The 17,893-nt window shown below is 37.7% G+C and overlaps 1 protein-coding gene and 1 long non-coding RNA gene across 2 annotated transcripts; both read left to right on the top strand.

Moving 5' to 3' along the window:
• The first annotated feature begins 260 nt into the window (after positions 1–260).
• LOC127424639 (apelin receptor A) lies at positions 261–2,218 on the top strand. The gene has a single exon (XM_051669997.1). It carries the CDS (start codon positions 527–529, stop codon positions 1,607–1,609), a length of 1,083 nt encoding a protein of 360 aa, XP_051525957.1. The 5' UTR covers positions 261–526; the 3' UTR covers positions 1,610–2,218.
• Positions 2,219–9,185: 6,967 nt separating this feature from the next.
• Positions 9,186–16,820, top strand: LOC127424646 (uncharacterized). The gene is made up of 3 exons (XR_007894494.1): positions 9,186–9,313; positions 14,371–14,514; positions 15,971–16,820. It is a non-coding gene; the product is annotated as an uncharacterized LOC127424646 (long non-coding RNA).
• Positions 16,821–17,893: the final 1,073 nt, after the last annotated feature.

Raw genomic sequence — 17,893 nt, forward strand, 5'->3', positions numbered from 1 at the left:
TTTTTTTTTTTTTTTTTTTTTTTTTAAATGCCGTTAATGAGACGTGACGCAAAAACATCTTTTGCCAGAGAAAGTAATGTTAATCTAACTTGAATGACGGGCAAGCCATTACTTTTTCATTAAGAAGAAAAACAAGAGTTAAGCTCACTTTGTTGACACATACTCGCTCCTGCCGGCTGCGTGGCCCGGGGGTGCTGGTGTGTCCTGGTGGGTGGGAGTGTGTGTATATGGGGGGCGCTGAGGTTTTTTAGTGGAGATAAGGGGTCCGATATATGGGTCCAGAGGGAGGGGTGAGAAGTCCGGCGTTTAAAAAGGCAGGGCGCTCCTCTCCCTCACACAGACGTTTTTATTCCAGCCTCCAGTGAGGGAAACTTACCTCAGCTCACACAGACTCTTTTTATCCTTGAAAATAGAAAACAAACATTCCAGTTGAACTCTAAAAAATTAAGACCAGGCATTTGGATAAAGCTGCACCAGCAACCCGAAGGACCACAGAGTTTTAGGACTTCAAAAGCACCTTTGCCAAATGGAGCCAACGCCGGAATACGCCGATACTTACGATTACTATGAAGACAACGAGACGGTGTGCGACTACTCGGAGTGGGAGCCGTCTTATTCTCTCATTCCCGTGCTGTACATGCTCATTTTTATCCTCGGTCTCTCCGGTAACGGCGTGGTCATCTTCACGGTGTGGCGCGCGAAATCCAAACGGCGCGCGGCAGACGTCTACATCGGCAATCTCGCGCTGGCGGACCTGACGTTCGTCATCACGCTGCCGCTGTGGGCAGTGTACACCGCGCTGGGCTACCACTGGCCCTTTGGCGTGGCTCTCTGCAAGATCAGCAGCTATGTGGTGCTTGTCAACATGTATGCAAGCGTCTTCTGCCTCACCTGCCTGAGTTTTGACCGCTACCTTGCCATCGTCCACTCTCTGTCCAGTGGCCGGCTCCGATCCCGTGCCACCATGCTGGCATCTCTGGGTGCCATCTGGTTCCTCTCGTGTCTGCTGGCCGTGCCCACTCTCTTGTTTCGCACTACAGTGGACGATACCGTGAGCAACCGCACCACCTGCGCGATGGACTTCAGCCTAGTCACTCTCAATCAGCATCATGAATCGCTCTGGATTGCAGGGCTTAGCCTCTCCTCTTCCGCGCTGGGCTTTCTGCTGCCTTTCTTGGCCATGACCGTCTGCTATTGCTTCATCGGCTGCACGGTCACCCGCCATTTCAGCCACCTGCGCAAGGAAGACCAGAAGAAGCGGCGTCTCCTCAAGATCATCACCACGCTGGTGGTGGTCTTCGCGTTTTGCTGGACGCCTTTCCACGTTCTGAAGAGCATGGATGCCCTGTCGTACCTGGACCTGGCACCCACCTCGTGTGGCTTCCTCCACTTCTTGCTTCTGGCCCATCCTTATGCCACATGCCTGGCGTATGTCAACAGCTGCCTCAACCCATTCCTCTACGCATTCTTTGACCTGCGGTTCCGCTCGCAGTGCCTGTGTCTGCTCAATTTGAAGAAGGCCATGCATGGGCACATGAGCTCCATGTCTTCGACTCTCAGTGCCCAGACTCAAAAGTCTGAGGTGCAGTCACTGGCCACCAAAGTTTGAGAGGGAGTGCAATGAGAAGAAAGGAGAACATGAAGTTAGAAGACGGCTGGTCCGTTTTGACTAGTGTAACCCCTTCAGTGGTGAAAGTGGCTTTGACTAGATGTTTGAGAAAAAGCATGTCAAAGGCCATGAACTGATGGACTTGAGAGAACATATTGCTTTATGTTTGTAAATAACACTCATAGTTTTGTGTACTCTACTGTATTCATGAATGAGTTGCTGATGAGAATGCTGGAATGATGTGCATGTGTGTTTGAGTGTGTATGCATGTTTTCATGTTTCGCTGACACCTTCCTGTCTGCTTTTACACACTCAAAAACAAGCACATGTAGAGAACCATTCAAGCAAACAGGAGGTCAATTTTATTGCAAATACAAAGACGAAAAAATGTATTTCAACCACAAATATGCTGCAATGAGGAGGAATTGGCTTGTGCTGCTGTAAGAGTGTGTGATTGTGTGAAGCCTTTATACAGTACACTGGTGTAGAGATACAAATTGTACAGTATTTTCATACTATTTTTCTGCTAATTTGCAATGTTCCGAAATGTGTTCAATATCTGTAGCACTTGTTAATAGAAGATATAAAATTATAATTTTCGTTAAACTCTCTGATGTGAATGTGTGTATTTTTGGATGAAAGTCTCAAAGTGTGTGTGTACCAGTGCAAAGGTGATGCTGCTTGATTAGATAGTTTAAAGCGTAGACAGAGAGACAGGGTTTTTTTTTTGGGGGGGGGGTTTGCAGACAGACAGATGGCAGCTGACAAATGCCTGGAATTAAAGGGGGGGGGGGGGGTGTTGTTTGTGGACATGTAAATATACATATGAAATGATGTTATATTTTTTACATTTCTGTAACTAACTACTTCTACTGTATTAAATATGTTCCTTGAATACAATACTGTCTTAGCTTCATTACACATAATTAAGGGTATGCAATTTATTATCGATTTAGATAGTTATGCTTCAAAGTTTCAATGTTTGCGTATTGATGTGTGTGCCTGCATCCAAAAAGTTCAATTGTGGTAAAAAAACTAAAACATTTTGTTTAAAAAATAGCAAAATAGTCCAGGATCAGAAATTTTGGGGTGCTAGGGGCAAAAATTCATCCAAAAATACCCCTGGAATTCAAAATGTGGGTAAAAAAAAAATAACACCCTCATAATGATTTCTTCTGTTTTTTTATTTTTATTATTATTATTATTTGTAACACAGACTAGATAGATAGATAGATAGATAGATAGATAGATAGATAGATAGATAGATAGACAGATAGATAGATAGATAGACAGATAGACAGATAGATAGGTTTAAAAGTCAATTTGTGACAATATAACAGTCATAAATCCCTGTTGTGTTAATTTTTGTATTTTGTATTATCATCACACACATTACAAAAAAACAAACAAACAACATACAGTCCATACAGCCCTGTTGTGTTAGACAGACTGAAACCTTTTTCTGTTGGTGATCATGCAGAGTGGCGATGTGAGTTCGTCCCTTTAAATATCTGATCTGAAATAAAATAACCAAAAAAATGGTCCACCCATTAAAGACCAGTCTTGCAGGACTGGACAATTCATACACGCATAGTATGTGGTCAAATGATGGTAACTAATGAACACTGACATTGTGAGGCCCCTGTGACTCTACAATAATGCAACCGTATAAAAATCATCTGTTTGTATGCTGGGTGCAGCTATTATTTTGTTTTCACTGGGCAAAGGGGACCAGAACAAATGTCTTTATTGAAAAGATGAACATTAAAGAAGGGGAAGGAGGATGCTATGCACATGCAGGCACAAACACCAAAAAGAGCAGAACCAACTTGACCAATAGTATCCAGATGTTTAAGATCAAAGAGAGACAGAGAGGTAGTGTGGCCAAACCAGTGTGAAAGGACAGAGTGAAGACTGTGAACTTGAGCACTTGGTGACACTCCTCTACTGACCAACAGAAGTCCCTTGATAAATATGGCCAGATTGTTTTTGGCAGACAGTCTGATACACACACTGGGAGATATGATGAGGTAAACTCATTAGCTAGATAAACCACCTGACCAATGATTTAATTAAAAAAAAAACATAACAAACCTTAAAGGCCAGATGCACTAGTTGTCCACAACACAGAAAATGTGAAGAAACTATTTCACATATTCTTTTCTGAGAAAGTTTAATTCTAACAGTTTAAAGTGAATGTGATACTTTAAATTGACCATTTCAAGACATTTACTATAAAGCATATTGTAAACACTGAATGGGTAAATCTCTGATTTACAGGTTTGATTGATATTGGAACATTAAATGCTACCCAGTGATTAAGAATTTTTAACTTTTATTAAATATTAAATTCCCATGCATTCAAAAGTGTGTGTTTCTTATTGAATTCCATTCCAAAATTACTTTCAAGTTCTGAAACTCATTTGTAAGGAACGGTCCATCATGAGACTATCATGTTTCTGGGCATTTATGCCAAGCATAAGATACCAAACTTACCAAACATAAAGGAGTCAGGCCCATATTAAGGTGCTCTGTTTTAACATTTTCGCTGGGCCTCTGTCACAGGCTTGGTTCCAGATCAAAATCACTGAGGGTGCTTCTGAAAATAGTGGGGGTGCTCTGTATAAAGTGGAGATGTATCATAATTACAAATTTTTTAATAGATTAAATCATGTTTAAATGCTACTTAAACAATGTAAAGGAAAGTTTTTTTTTTTTTTTTTAATGTACAAAACATTTATTGCTTGCTGTTGCTGAAAATGACAGCAAAATTCTGCACCTGCAGATTAGGACATACTGATTTGCAAAATCATACAAGCATAAGTTTTGATGCAGCATTTTGTGCATTCACAAAATGCAAGGATTTTTGTGTGTTTGCTGGTATTCAAGAAAATCTGCTTGCCAATTTACAGTATTAGTCTTACAAATTCAGTTGAGCAGGGGTGTGCACTTATTTTGGTACTGGGGCCACATCAGCCATTAGGTAGAACATGGAACAGAGAAGATAAAAAGTTCTGCATAGTTGTATCTTTTAAGCCCAGACATGCACTCAATGAATGATGCACAATTTTCTGAAGTGTATACTGATGGGACCATTCCGTGATTGCTTGAAGTTTTGCTGCTATACTTTCTATCATGTGTTAGTAAAACTGAATAAAGTCTGAATAAAATTATTAATTGATTATTTTACCATACTTCAATGCAGTGGTAATTTAGTATTCAATTTAACACTCTATATCAGGAGTCTGGTTTAAAAGTAAAATAAAATATTCGGGAAAGAGATTCTAAAAGCTTATTTTAATGTTGGCTGCAAAGTGGACACATTTGTTTTATTCTCAGAACATTATCAATCTGTTTACACGCTCATGGGTCATGATGTGAGTCTCGTCAATGTTTGGAATCCCATTCAGCACACAAGTGAATAAAACAAGTTTCATGACACTGATAAATGATTACTGCCACAGTAACATTCACATACAGGTGTGAGGGACTTCAGCATTTTAAAAATAACACAAAGAACAAACATATTCCTCTCTCACTTGGTTTTACTCGCGTGTCCCCTCCGTGCACTACTGAGCGCTAAGTTGTTGTTTGTTTGTTTTTTGCGAGAGAAAGCATGTGCACTCGCATGTATGGTTGCCAGATTGCATAAATTAAGTATGACATAAGGCGAAATATTTCCAATTTGTGCAAGGATAAATCTCTAAATGGGGTGTTGCATCTATTATCTGGCAACCCTGAGGTCCCAAAGCCAGATAAATGAAAGATCTAATAAAAAACGTTCATGATAAATCGACCCGCGGGCAGTAGTTTGCCCTGGTCTGCAATTGAGGGTGCTCTAAGGTTTCATTGAGGGTGCTCTAAGGTTTGTTTGAGGGTGCTTAGCACACTTAAGCACCACCGTAGAACCAGGAATACTCTGTCAGCCATCATGTGCTACAGTCGGATTTAACCATTGTGCACCTTCTCTGTGTTTACATCAGCATCTCCAGCTAAACGAGTTTTCATGCGCGACTTCCTGAGAACATCGACGGGGGAGAATACGGTGGAGGATGCCGCGACTGGGCACTGCTGCTGCCAGTGCGTTAATACGGCACTGAAAGGGGTTACAAATGAAAATGTTTATTTAATCCTGCCAGTCACAACGCTTAAGATATACAAACATCTGGTTTCCTAACATCATTGACAATTCTTCCATCATTGTTCACCACCCCACAATTATTCTGTTAATGAAGTCTGGAGGGGAAGCGATTCTCATGCTTGTGACCTTTAATTGCAGGCTATAGTCATCAGGACATTTGCAACACAGTCTTAAGACAAAATCTAAATAACAAGTTAACACAGACTGATCTCACAGTGAAATCAGAAACAGTAGGTTGACATTTCTTTAGCTAAAATCGGTCTGTGCTTACCGAAATGTGAAACCTTGCCCCCAGTGGTCAAACCAGGAAGTGTTTTTGAATGTAATGGTACATGTGAACTCAAGTTTTCTGGGGTGAAATGTCCACAAAGGGGCGACAAAAGCGAGTGGTAAAGCGAATAACCGTAAATGTAATCTTAAAGGGAAAAGGCAACCTCCACGCTCGTCACTGATTACGTAAACGCAATTAACTCCTTGCTTCAACATGGGGCGAGAACCCAGGTGTCCCACACTGCTCATTCAACATGCTTCCAGTCGTGCCACAGGAGTAGGTAAACATATTTGAACCGATGCAAAAATGTCTGTTGGGAGATGCCGCTTGTGAACATGCCGACTTCCCTTGTGATCATGTTGCTAAACCAAATGCCAAAGTTCGAGAATGTATGACTTTTATTCCCATTGAGACAAATCAATCAACCGAATTACAAATCAATACAATACAGACAATTTTTAGGTAGCTTTCTATCCAAAATTGTATTTTAAGGAAGGCAACATCATTGAACAAATTAGGTTAATCTTTTCATATTTAGGCTATTTATGAATTAAAAATCTCTCCTTGGATTTTAATTAAAAATGGCAAATATTAATAAATAACGTGTAGATGATTTGATTCCCTCCTCATTCCAAACCTGTATGTTTTTCTTTCTTCCCTTTTTCCTTAAAAGTTATTTTGCTATTATATTCTACTAAACTTAATGAGAGCTGGGACTGTGCGCCCAAAAAAGTACCATACACACTGTGTGCTATATTTTAAGTCTTCTGTCTAAACCCAAATGATAGCTTTCAAATCCTGCACATTCATATTTTCTGCGCTGGCCATACACACAAGAACCAACTAAGTCTGAGCTGAATTTCTTCTCTACCAATGAGCTTCAGATGAGTGTGTTCAAAACCAAAGTAGCAATTGCATGTATCATAATCACACTGCGGCAGATTTGAAAGTTATCAAATGGTATTAGAGGACTTCGTGAATATCGAGAATATCGTGCACAAACACTTTTATGGTACTTTTTTGGAGCACGGCAGCCCAAGTTCATATTTAATTAACATTATTATTTATTTATTTCACAATTTAAAATTTGTTTGTTGATTGGTTAATTTTTTTTTTTTCTATGGGAAGAAAAGTTGTGCATTTTTGTATGAGCCAACTTGTAAAATTGTGTACTATTTTGTCATCTGGTTAACTCTGAACACTACGAGTTCAATATGAGATAATGTTGGCAGTTAGCTGATTTTACAGCAGGTTGATATTTAGTGAGATATCCAAGTGTGCACACACACACGCTCAGACATAAGTTTAAGTCTCACATTGAAAACAGCAGCAGGTGCTGAGGTCATACAGTGCTATAGTTTGTGCCCAGCCATGCAGCAATAAACCATTAACAACATCCCAGAGAAAATAGTTTATGATATTTGTGAATGTGTGTTTCCCAGCTGCTAACCTTCATAATAAAGAGCAGAACTGCATATCCTCTGTCATCTCTATGCACACTCAGATACTCGCTCATTTACATCCCCCATTCCTTGACAGGTGTGTTCCTCACTGGCTTTTACAGTCACTTTGGCATCCTGTCTCATGCCTACAACTTACACTGAACAACTGGCCAAATGTACTGCAGACAATCATCAGATCTCTGGACATTTGGATGCCCTTTAATCTGACTATATGTAACGTCAGGGCTAGGCAGAGCAGGACAAGACGTAGGGATGTGTGAAAAGTGCAGTGTGTTCAAAACAAGGCAAAACAAACAAGAGATAAACACCAATGTAACATAAACAATACAAGACACGGTACAAAGGAAATCATAGGACTTATATACATTGACAAGGGTAACAAGAAGAAAAGGCAACCAATAACAGAACGGAACTCATAACAAGGTAACAAGACAATGAAACAAGACACACCTTGTAGCAATCAAAAGGGAGCACAGAGACAAGATAATGAAACTAAACTCCAAACTAAAAGACATAGCATGTACCCACAAAGTCCACCAATACCTTGACACCATACTCACATTCCTGAAGAACTGGTTTACAAATCACTATTCCTTTTATCAAATATTATTAGGCTATATTTATTTATAGTATGTCAAAAGTTCGGACACACCTACATTGAAAAAAAATGTATGTTAGATTTACTTAAAATATATATGTAGCATTTTTTGCATCACACTTTTTAAGTAAATTCAACTTATGGTCATTTAATGTCAGCACAACTAAAAAACCTTTGTTAGATATACACAAATGTATCATTTCATTCAACTTTTATTTACTTAAAAATGTGTTTTACACGAATAAGATGTAGCAATTAATAGCAAATTGTTTCAAATTAACATTTAAATAACTGTTTCTACTTAATTTACTTGGCTCTAAAGAAAGTAATAACTGAGGTCAGGCATTAAACTTAAGCTGCACTTGAATATTAACATGCGCAAAAACAAAATGACATTAATTGAACAGTTAGTAGTACTTAAAATCTTAATTTTATGGATTTGTAAGCTAAAGAAGTTCAAGGAACTCACAATTATTGTGCTTATTGTTTTGATTATTGTCTATATACTTTGTGTCACTCTCTAAGTTCTTCTTAAAGTTGATATTTTGTGTTGTACACATTTAAGTACAGGTAAAAATGTTTTTAAATATGTACATTTCTGAGTAGAAGCTTTTTATTTCATATGTTTTTTCAGTGTACCATTCTTTATTATTACTATTTTCCAAATATTAGAATAATAGTGAAGTTATCAAAAATTTGAAATAACACAAATGAAAGTATATTAGAAGGATGCTGTTGCCAAAATAGTTGCCACCCTTTTCCTAGATTACACCTCTTTACACTCTGGGTTAGCAAGAGAATTAAGTTAGCAAAGGTCACTTTTTTAAAGAAAATACAGAAATACTTATTATACAGTACATGTGTATACATGCATGCATGTGTGTTGGTGACTCTGCTGTGTTTTATTATCATCAGGTCTAATCCTGCTGTCATTTCGAGTTCTTTTCCACTTTAAAGGACAAGCAGACATCAATTGTTCCCACTGCACAGACAGACACACCTACTCCCATACAGACGGAGAGACACTGTGAATGAGAAAGTTAATAACTCAGTGTTGTTGGCCTAACTGAAGAGCAGGCTAAACAATGAAGCTTCTTATCTATCAAAACACAGAGGCCATTTTTGAGGAGAGATTTGTTGAGAGACACACAAGAGCTCTCGAGTTCTGTGCTACATTAGCTCATGGATCTGCCTTGCGTGTGAGTGTTATGCAACTGTCGACATGACAGAGGTGAGAGTGGTATCTACGGTAGGAAATAAAGAGCAAGTATTTACGTTTCTTTATTGTGGTTTCTAACAGATAAATCATATGTGGCATTCGGCATCAGATCAAGTGTCTAAACTAAGCCAGATGTGTTTTATATATCAATGTTTTTGATACTGTGGTTTCATTAATTGTGTGCTGTCAAAAGAAAACATCCTTTTGGCCTGCTTTTGTTGTTTTTACATCTATTGGTGAAGTTTAACCTTCTTTTCATTCCAAAACCCTGCTGCTATCATTTTCGTTGAGTAGTTTATCATTTCATATCTCTTTTTGTACCTTTGCTTCCGTCAATGAAAATTTTACACACTTTTCTCTGATCTTATCTCCTTCTTGCCTTCCTACTTTGTTCACCCCTGTGGTTTGAACTCGTTTGATGTTGAATGTGAGCTCTCCTCCTCCTCTGTTTAAGCTGTAATGAGCTCTGGGAGCAATAGAAAGCATTAGCCTGAGGACAAACATGACTTCACTACCGAGCAATTATTCACACAGTTATATATATATATATATATGTCCAGAATCTCTATAGCTTATACGGTGGCCCCAAACATACTTGAACTTCTGGCATTTGCAAAGAAATGACAACAGAATGTTTCTTTAGAACTTTTCTTGTCTATTTTTGTAATCAATATAACCAGCTTGTGTCAAAGTGATTTTATTGTATGTATGAAGACAGTTTCCCTCAGTACTAGTAAGGTGTACTTCTTCACATTAACTATGGGCATGTTCCAGTAGGCTCGAGTTCGACAACCAGAAAATGTCCAAATACTTAAGCTTTAATTTTGAACAATATATCTATTGCTTTATAATTTAAAACCCAACAAATGTCTTTTTGTTAAATGTTCTGTTTGAAAAGTGTTCTTGTACCATCTTTCTTTAATAAATGCCACTTGGTTTAATATTTTGTTATATAATGCATTTTTAATTGCATTTTATTTATTTATATTATTGTATATATCTATAAAATGCATGTATGCTTTATACACTCAATCCATTATTAATTCATTTATTATATATTTATGAATGCGTTATAATGCATTTTTTCATGCATTTTTAAGTGTGGCTTGAGTGTCCAAATAATTTTTGGGGCCACTATGCACAGAAAGAGTTCATTATGTTGATTACATACCTACAGCTTCAAAAGTCACTAGATTCTGGGTTCATTTTTCAGATTCTTAATAAACATCACTTACACAAAAAAAGTACTATAGTGATGATGCAGTGATGGTAATCAGATGTTAATACCATGGTACTGAATTATTACCATAGTCATGTACCATGGTATTTACATTACATTATTTACATTCTTTAAATAGTAGTGTGGTACCATGATATTTTTGGTACTTTTTGTTAGTGGTTTGAGAAATACTGTACAGTGAGGAATAAGATGTATGCCAAACAAATTTAGGTAAATACATGACAAGTAGTAGAAGAAAATTAGAGAAATATAGAACAAAATAATACAGATTGATTCAAATTCCATGCTGACTCATGTACAACATGCTTGGTAAGCCAGAGAGGCCTTTGCATTGTATATGCATGTTTGTGTGCTTGTATGATAGAAATAATTCACAGAGAATTTAAGATTTAAGGTATTGAAGAAACAGCAATTTGAAGTAGTGATATACATTATAATGGAAGAGACAACCAATACACACACTTGATGTTGATAATCCCATTACACAATGTCAAAACCAAAGTAAAAGTGAGTCGTTGAATGTGTATATCCTTTACAACTCCCGGTGACCACACCCAGTGAGGACCAAACCTGTCTATGTGTGAATTCAGATCAGACAATGACTTAAGTGCTGACAAAGCCAACTAAACTTGTTTGCATTGACTTCCATTCAATTGAATTCAGGAGGCATAGTTTTCCAAGTAACAATAAAGTAACATTTGAGAATCCCATTGTGCCAAGAATGTTTGTCTAGTAAAATATACTATAGCACAGTTAGAAAAAATTAAATAAAATAGGTTGTATAGGTTGTAATGCAAAAATGGGTTGTGGGGTGATTGAATAGCTAAAACGAAACCTGTCAAGAAAGTGTCCCGGTCCTACTTTATTCTGAAATCAAAAGAAAGAAATTACAGAAAATTTGCATATATAAAATTAAGCCTATGTTTTGGGCCATTAAGTGACATTTTACAATGTGACATTATTTTTATGACAGTTACGCACATTTTATCCCCAATTCTCATAAAAAAGAAGATGGTCATTTATTCTCATAAACGTGTTGTGAAAAAGTCATTATATAAGTTGTGTAGTATTATTTATAAATCAAAGTAGTACTCCTTTGGTACTGCCTTTATTTTTTTCTGATTTTAAATTAAAAACAAAATTGTACAACAGTATCTCTTTTACTGTAATAACGTAAAAAAAATATAATTGTGTTACATTAATGACAATCATCACTGAAATGTTTTATACATGTTATGGTAATGAGAACTGGGGGGTAAAATATGATAAAGTGTCCTGAAAATAATGTGACAATCCAATTCATTTTCATTATGCTAATTATAATAGTTTTCTTCTTCTTTTTTTTTTTTTTTTGCATTGATTTGGGGTTAAAAACGACCAAGAGATTTTGTTGACAGGTTTCACGAGAATCATGAAACCTTTATAGTTTTAACCTTGCTGACACAGACAGCAAGGAACAAAGCTAAGAATATCAGTAATAAAATGCAACTAATCATATAATCATGCATAGTTAGAATAGCTAAATTAATAGACTCATCAACTTTTTTGGGAAGGACAAAACGCAGCTAATATACAGTATTTTGTTGTCAAAGGTTGTGCATCAAACAGATTAAATAGATGCTGGATCAGTTGCATGACATGCCCTCAACTAAAAACCATAATATAACTAAATTTGTATATCTGACAAAAGGATAATTGTATTTACTTTTGTGGGTCACCACATGGTCCCAATGCAAGTTGAAACACATTGACTTCTATGAATGATGTTTGCATGCAGTCGGTGTGTGTATACGTGACTCTGTGTGTGTGATAAGACAAGGAGGGGTGAGTCTCTGACTGCCCTGAGAACAGGCAAGTCTTCCTCTCACATTGTGCTTCTTAATGGATTAAACACGCTGTTTCCCCAGGATGCTACAACTGGGTCAGGATCTGACCATTTGAGGTTAATTTTCAAGAAATTATTTAAGCAATAGGGTACAAGAGGCCATGCTATATTGTAAATATAGTCATGGCTGAAGGGCGTTGTTAGGCATGATGGGAAGTAGAGTTATATTTGTTAAAGTTAAATCATTATATTTTATCCTTCCGTTTGAAGGTAACCACAGTTTTCTGGCCAACCATATTGATTTCAACAGGATCACATGGGAAGTCAGCATGTTGTTTCTGAGAGTTACAGTACCCTAGGATCAGCAATATAACGCTGGCTCACCGACAAGCACCATTTTGATCAGACATTTTTATCTGCTCCAGTGTGTTTCACTTCCCATGTGGTGTGACCGGAAGCGCATTGGGTCAGCATTGTGAGAGACCTGGGTTTGTAACCCGCAATGATATCAGCAAGTAATCACGTTCACATAATCAGTGACGAGCACGAATTGGAGGCTGCATTTTCCCTCTAACATAAAATGTTTACCCTACTGAGGTTTAGGTTTGGGGGGGGGGGGGGTTAAGTTCAGTTTATTAAATATGTATTCCTCTTCACTGTACCGCTGAAAACAACTCGCATCACAACTTACTTTTGGCGCCCCTCCATGGATATTACACCCGGAATATGGAGCTTAATCATGCACATACACCCAACAACAGTTATCGATTTGGCCACTAGGGGCAGTGTTTTGAATTTTGGTAAGCACAGACCAATTTTAGCTAAAGAAAAGTCAACCCTCTGTTTCTGATTTCACTGTGCGATCAGTCTGATGATTCTGATTGCCACTGGACTGTTTTAAGAAACTGTCTGACTGTCATAAGAAACAATGTAAAAAACTACTGAAATGAGCAATCCAGATGAAGAACAACCACCATTTAGTTGGAGTAAAATTATTTCAGGCTCAACTTGTGCAGTTGCCAACTCAAACAACTCCTAACAACTCGAAGTAGTGATATCATTGTAATTAACCTCTGGCCATTGCTTTATGTCATCTACCCACTCAGGTGAGGCACTGTTGGAAGACAGTCATCACGACTCTGTAAAGGATCGGCATTTTGGAGCCACATGATTTTTTGTCCCAATGTTGCAATTTTTGCTAATTGAATACGCTAAAAATCACATCATCTGTTAAAAACATACGCCAATGTGAGTGAAAACATCGGAGACCGGAAAACAAAAACAGGCTTCTCTCTCTCTCTCTCTATCTTACTCATCGCTGGGAGATGTGCTTGCATCCGTTGGTGATTTTGGCGGGAGGATGTAGTGTGTCCATATTAGTGTATGTGTGTGTGTGTGTGTTTTATTGCCCAGCTGGACTGGCAGTGACAGCAGAATCATTTAGCTTTCTAACGGGCAGCCAGGGATGGCCAGCCAGCACAATGCCATCCTCTCACGAGCACCAAAACGGCCTCTTTGTAGCTCCAGGAGGAAGGATGAGTCCTTTCTGCATCCAGATCCGGCCTAACACACTCCAACACACACTCACGTACAGGTGTTCATACAGACAAAATTTGTGCTATTGCATTCCTCTGCTTTCGGATCCCTTCGCTCACTGACAAACATTATGTCAACACCTCTGTTCAGCAGATAAACAGGCCGGAAAGACATTTTAAGTGAATGTGTGCATGCATCTTTGTGTGGTCTGAATGCTGGTCAAACAAACAGAGAGGTTGGTTAAATTGAATCCAAAAAAGACACAAAAAACTGTTCAAAGTCAGACTGCAACCAGCATGACTGGTCTAGAAACTACCCTCCACTTCTCACCTCTGTTTCTTCATCTGTCGCCTAGCAGACATCTCTTTCCCATCTCACAAATAGACACACACTTCTGTCTCATCTGGCTATTGCTGTGAATTCCCTGCCTGTAATAACAAACCACCATTCCCTTCTTCCTCCTGGCAGGTGCTCCCAATAAAAAGACCTCCAGTGTTAGAGATACATGGCACCCCATCAAAGCTACAGAGTGAGGGGAAGTGAGCGTAGAGAGAGAGAGATGATCCTCTCTGAAGATCTTGAGGAGCAAAGCAGCATACCAACATAGTCACGGTTAAGTTAACAGAGAGAGCACAGATCATCCTGAGCATCTCTACGCAACAGCAGCTAAGCAATCACGAGCCCATATCACCTTGTATTTCCAGCAGCAAGATACCAGTAAATACAGATAAGACAACACCCAAAGCATAACTTGAATATCTTTAGTTTTAGTGCACTGAGTAAAAACAGGCATTCTTTTACATTGTGCCTACAAACCATAATTTCCACACCAAGCAACCACAATAAGACAACAATTTCTAATTAATTATTCTTTGACAGCAGTACAAAGTATAGTTGGAAACACAGGCTGTACACTATTAACATATTAATAGGCAGTGGGAGAGGTTATAGCTATCAATTAATTTTCAAAACACAATTTTAAGTAGCTTTTTAAATTATCCATAGCTCAAACATCTAAGGTACGGAGGTCTTGCCCTTTATAAGCCTGATCAACACCGCCCTCTGCTGACACAAGTAGTTGTACAGAAGTTAACCATTATTGCAGTACAGTCAAGAAGGCACTCTCATTCTATTTATTTTTCTGATACACTACAATATTCTAATGCATTTAATGTACGTCAGGAATAATATTACTGGTTCCTGGGATGCAACCCTGGAGAGAGAATACAATAAACTGTAATATAACTTTACACAATAAAACTGAATGTATAAGAACAAAGCCATCCCAGAAATCAGCAGAGATGCATTTAGAATCTTTTAGTGCATACAATGAAGAAAATACACCATGAATAGTTAAAATAGAAGAATTATTATTTAAGCCCATTGTACCTGACCATTTTCAGGAACTTATGCCATCCTTCCATTCTTTCTATGGTTATACAGTATGCAGCGGCATTATTCCACGATTGCGGTGCCATTTGCGTCCCACTGACTTTACATTTGTTTATACAGTATGCATTTTTAGTACATTTAAACCCCATTTTAGAATTAAGGTATATGACCTTCATGACAACATACGTGTAGGCTGTGTTTAAATAATACTTTGAAACATAAAAAAAAAAAAAAAAAAAACAAAGCAGGAGAATATATATATATATATATATATATATATATATATATATATATATATATATATATATATATATATATATATTCTCATGTCCCTCCACTCTGGGACAAGGAGGCACTGGTCAAATTTCAACACTGTTACTTGAATTATAGATGAAAGTAATTTATTCATAACAAATAAATACACTTTATGGGAATCTGTAGAATGTTTTCAATGTCCACATGGCATTAGCATTGACACTGCTCGGGACACAGACACTAGACTAAAAACTCATCTTTTTAGCCAGGCAAACACCTAATTTATCCATCAACTCACAATTAGGTTAACTTTAGTTAGGTCTGCGGAACCAGAAACAGTGATCATGCTCTATAACTCTGCAAAAAATGTAATAGCATCTACGCTAATATTATTCTATTTGTTTCCCTGTCTCAACCTCAGGATTCATATCCCTAGGTTACCAGAGCCAGCCAGATCCAGCTCCGTTTCTGCTTGGTGTCAGACTCCACTGCTATGTGTCTCTGAGTAATGATGACTAAATGCAGCCGGTGCCAGCCAGACATCACTTCAGTCTATTACGATGGACTTCAGGGGATGAACTGATGCCAGCTCCAACCCTAAGACATGGGATACTTAATGTGCCACTGCCTGAACCTTGGACATAGGATAGATCTCACCGAAATGACCTGCAGGTTGATCTGTGATGCACCTCATAATTTATCTCTGCCTGCATCACCTTTGTCTGTTAATGGACCACACTCTTGAAATGGAATACACAGACTTTCAATTATTTGCCAACAAAACCCTTCATCAGCCAACTAACAAAGGACAGTGCATCAATGTGAACTTCTGCACTTAATCCAGGCTGAACTTTAAAGACGTTAGTCATTAATCTTACAGTTCATACAAAATCTTTGTATAAACACTGGCCCTTAACACTTACTTACTAATTTGAAACCATGACTTGCTCTGCACACAAATAACTAATACTGGCATTATGTTCATTCTGTTTAGCCAGAGGGGAACTGGCCCCCACAGTGAGCCTGGTTTCTTCCAAGGTTATTTTTCTCTATTACTCAATATTTAATGGAGTTTTATGTTCCTTGCCACAGTCGCCTTCAGCTTGCTCACTGGGGTTCTAAATACAATTATTATTTAACTATTTAATTATTTATTTTTATACACAATTTACAATAATATTTAATCAAACTACACAATGATGACTAAATCTTTATAGATATTACAGTTTTCATTTTCTGTTAATAAATGATTTTCTGTAAAGCTGCTTTGAAACGATGTGTGCTGTGAAATGCACAATACAAATAAAAATGACTTGACTTGACTTACTGATTATGGTTTTCAGGATGATGGCCAAATATCGCAAATACAAGCATTTTAGTTATTTTGTTGTCTTTGAGTCTTTATCTATCGATGGAAGAACCTGAGCAGACTAACCTGAAAAGCTATGTAGTCTATTGACGCCTTCACCACCAAACATGGAAATTGCCCATATTTTTGTAATACAGACTTTTTTAGATTCTCACCCAAAAGTGTATACTTCATTTTCAATGTATCTGAAAGTCTTCAGAATTCAATAAAATATCTATAAACAATTTAAAATGTAAAATAAGCCTACTTATAAAATTAATATTAAAGTTAATTTACAGCAGTAGTTTTATAAATAACAAGCATCAAGATTTCACCTCTTTTTGACCCACATATGTATTTAAGGTGGGTTACGTTACAAATGCAATCTAGGGTTAAGTCATCTCTTGGAATATATGAAGGCAAACAAACCAAAAATTTTCCCTATAAAAGCATTAGAGTAACAGATTTTAAAAGGGTGAAAAACTGATAGCTTGGCCCCTAATTCAAGAGGTCCAGGCTTTAAAGCCCTTGAATTCGTTATTTTTTATTTTATTATTTTTTTATTATTTAAGAATTACCACAGGTTTGACCATGGATGTCTCGTCATTATTGAATAGGTTAATGTAGCTATGGTTTCTATAAAACAAAATAAATTATACATTTTTTTTTGTTTTTTTAAACAAACAGTAGCCTAAACATTTAAAATCTATCATTAAAACTGCCCTTAGGTTTTTTTTCTTTCTTTTCTTTTTCACCCAATTTGGAATGCCCAATTCCCAATGTGCTTTTTAAGTCCTCGTGGTCGCGTAGTGATGCGCCTCAATCCGGTTGGCGGAGGACGAATCCCAGTTGCCTCCGCGTCTGAGACCATCAACCCTTGCATCTTATCACGTGGCTTGTTGAGAGCATTGCCACGGAGACATAGCGCGTGTGGAGGCTTCAATCCATCCACCACGGCATCCACGCTCAACTCACCACGCGCCCCACCAAGAACAA

This window comes from Myxocyprinus asiaticus, chromosome 33, assembly GCF_019703515.2.
Source record: "Myxocyprinus asiaticus isolate MX2 ecotype Aquarium Trade chromosome 33, UBuf_Myxa_2, whole genome shotgun sequence".
In the NCBI taxonomy this organism is placed as follows: domain Eukaryota; kingdom Metazoa; phylum Chordata; class Actinopteri; order Cypriniformes; family Catostomidae; genus Myxocyprinus; species Myxocyprinus asiaticus.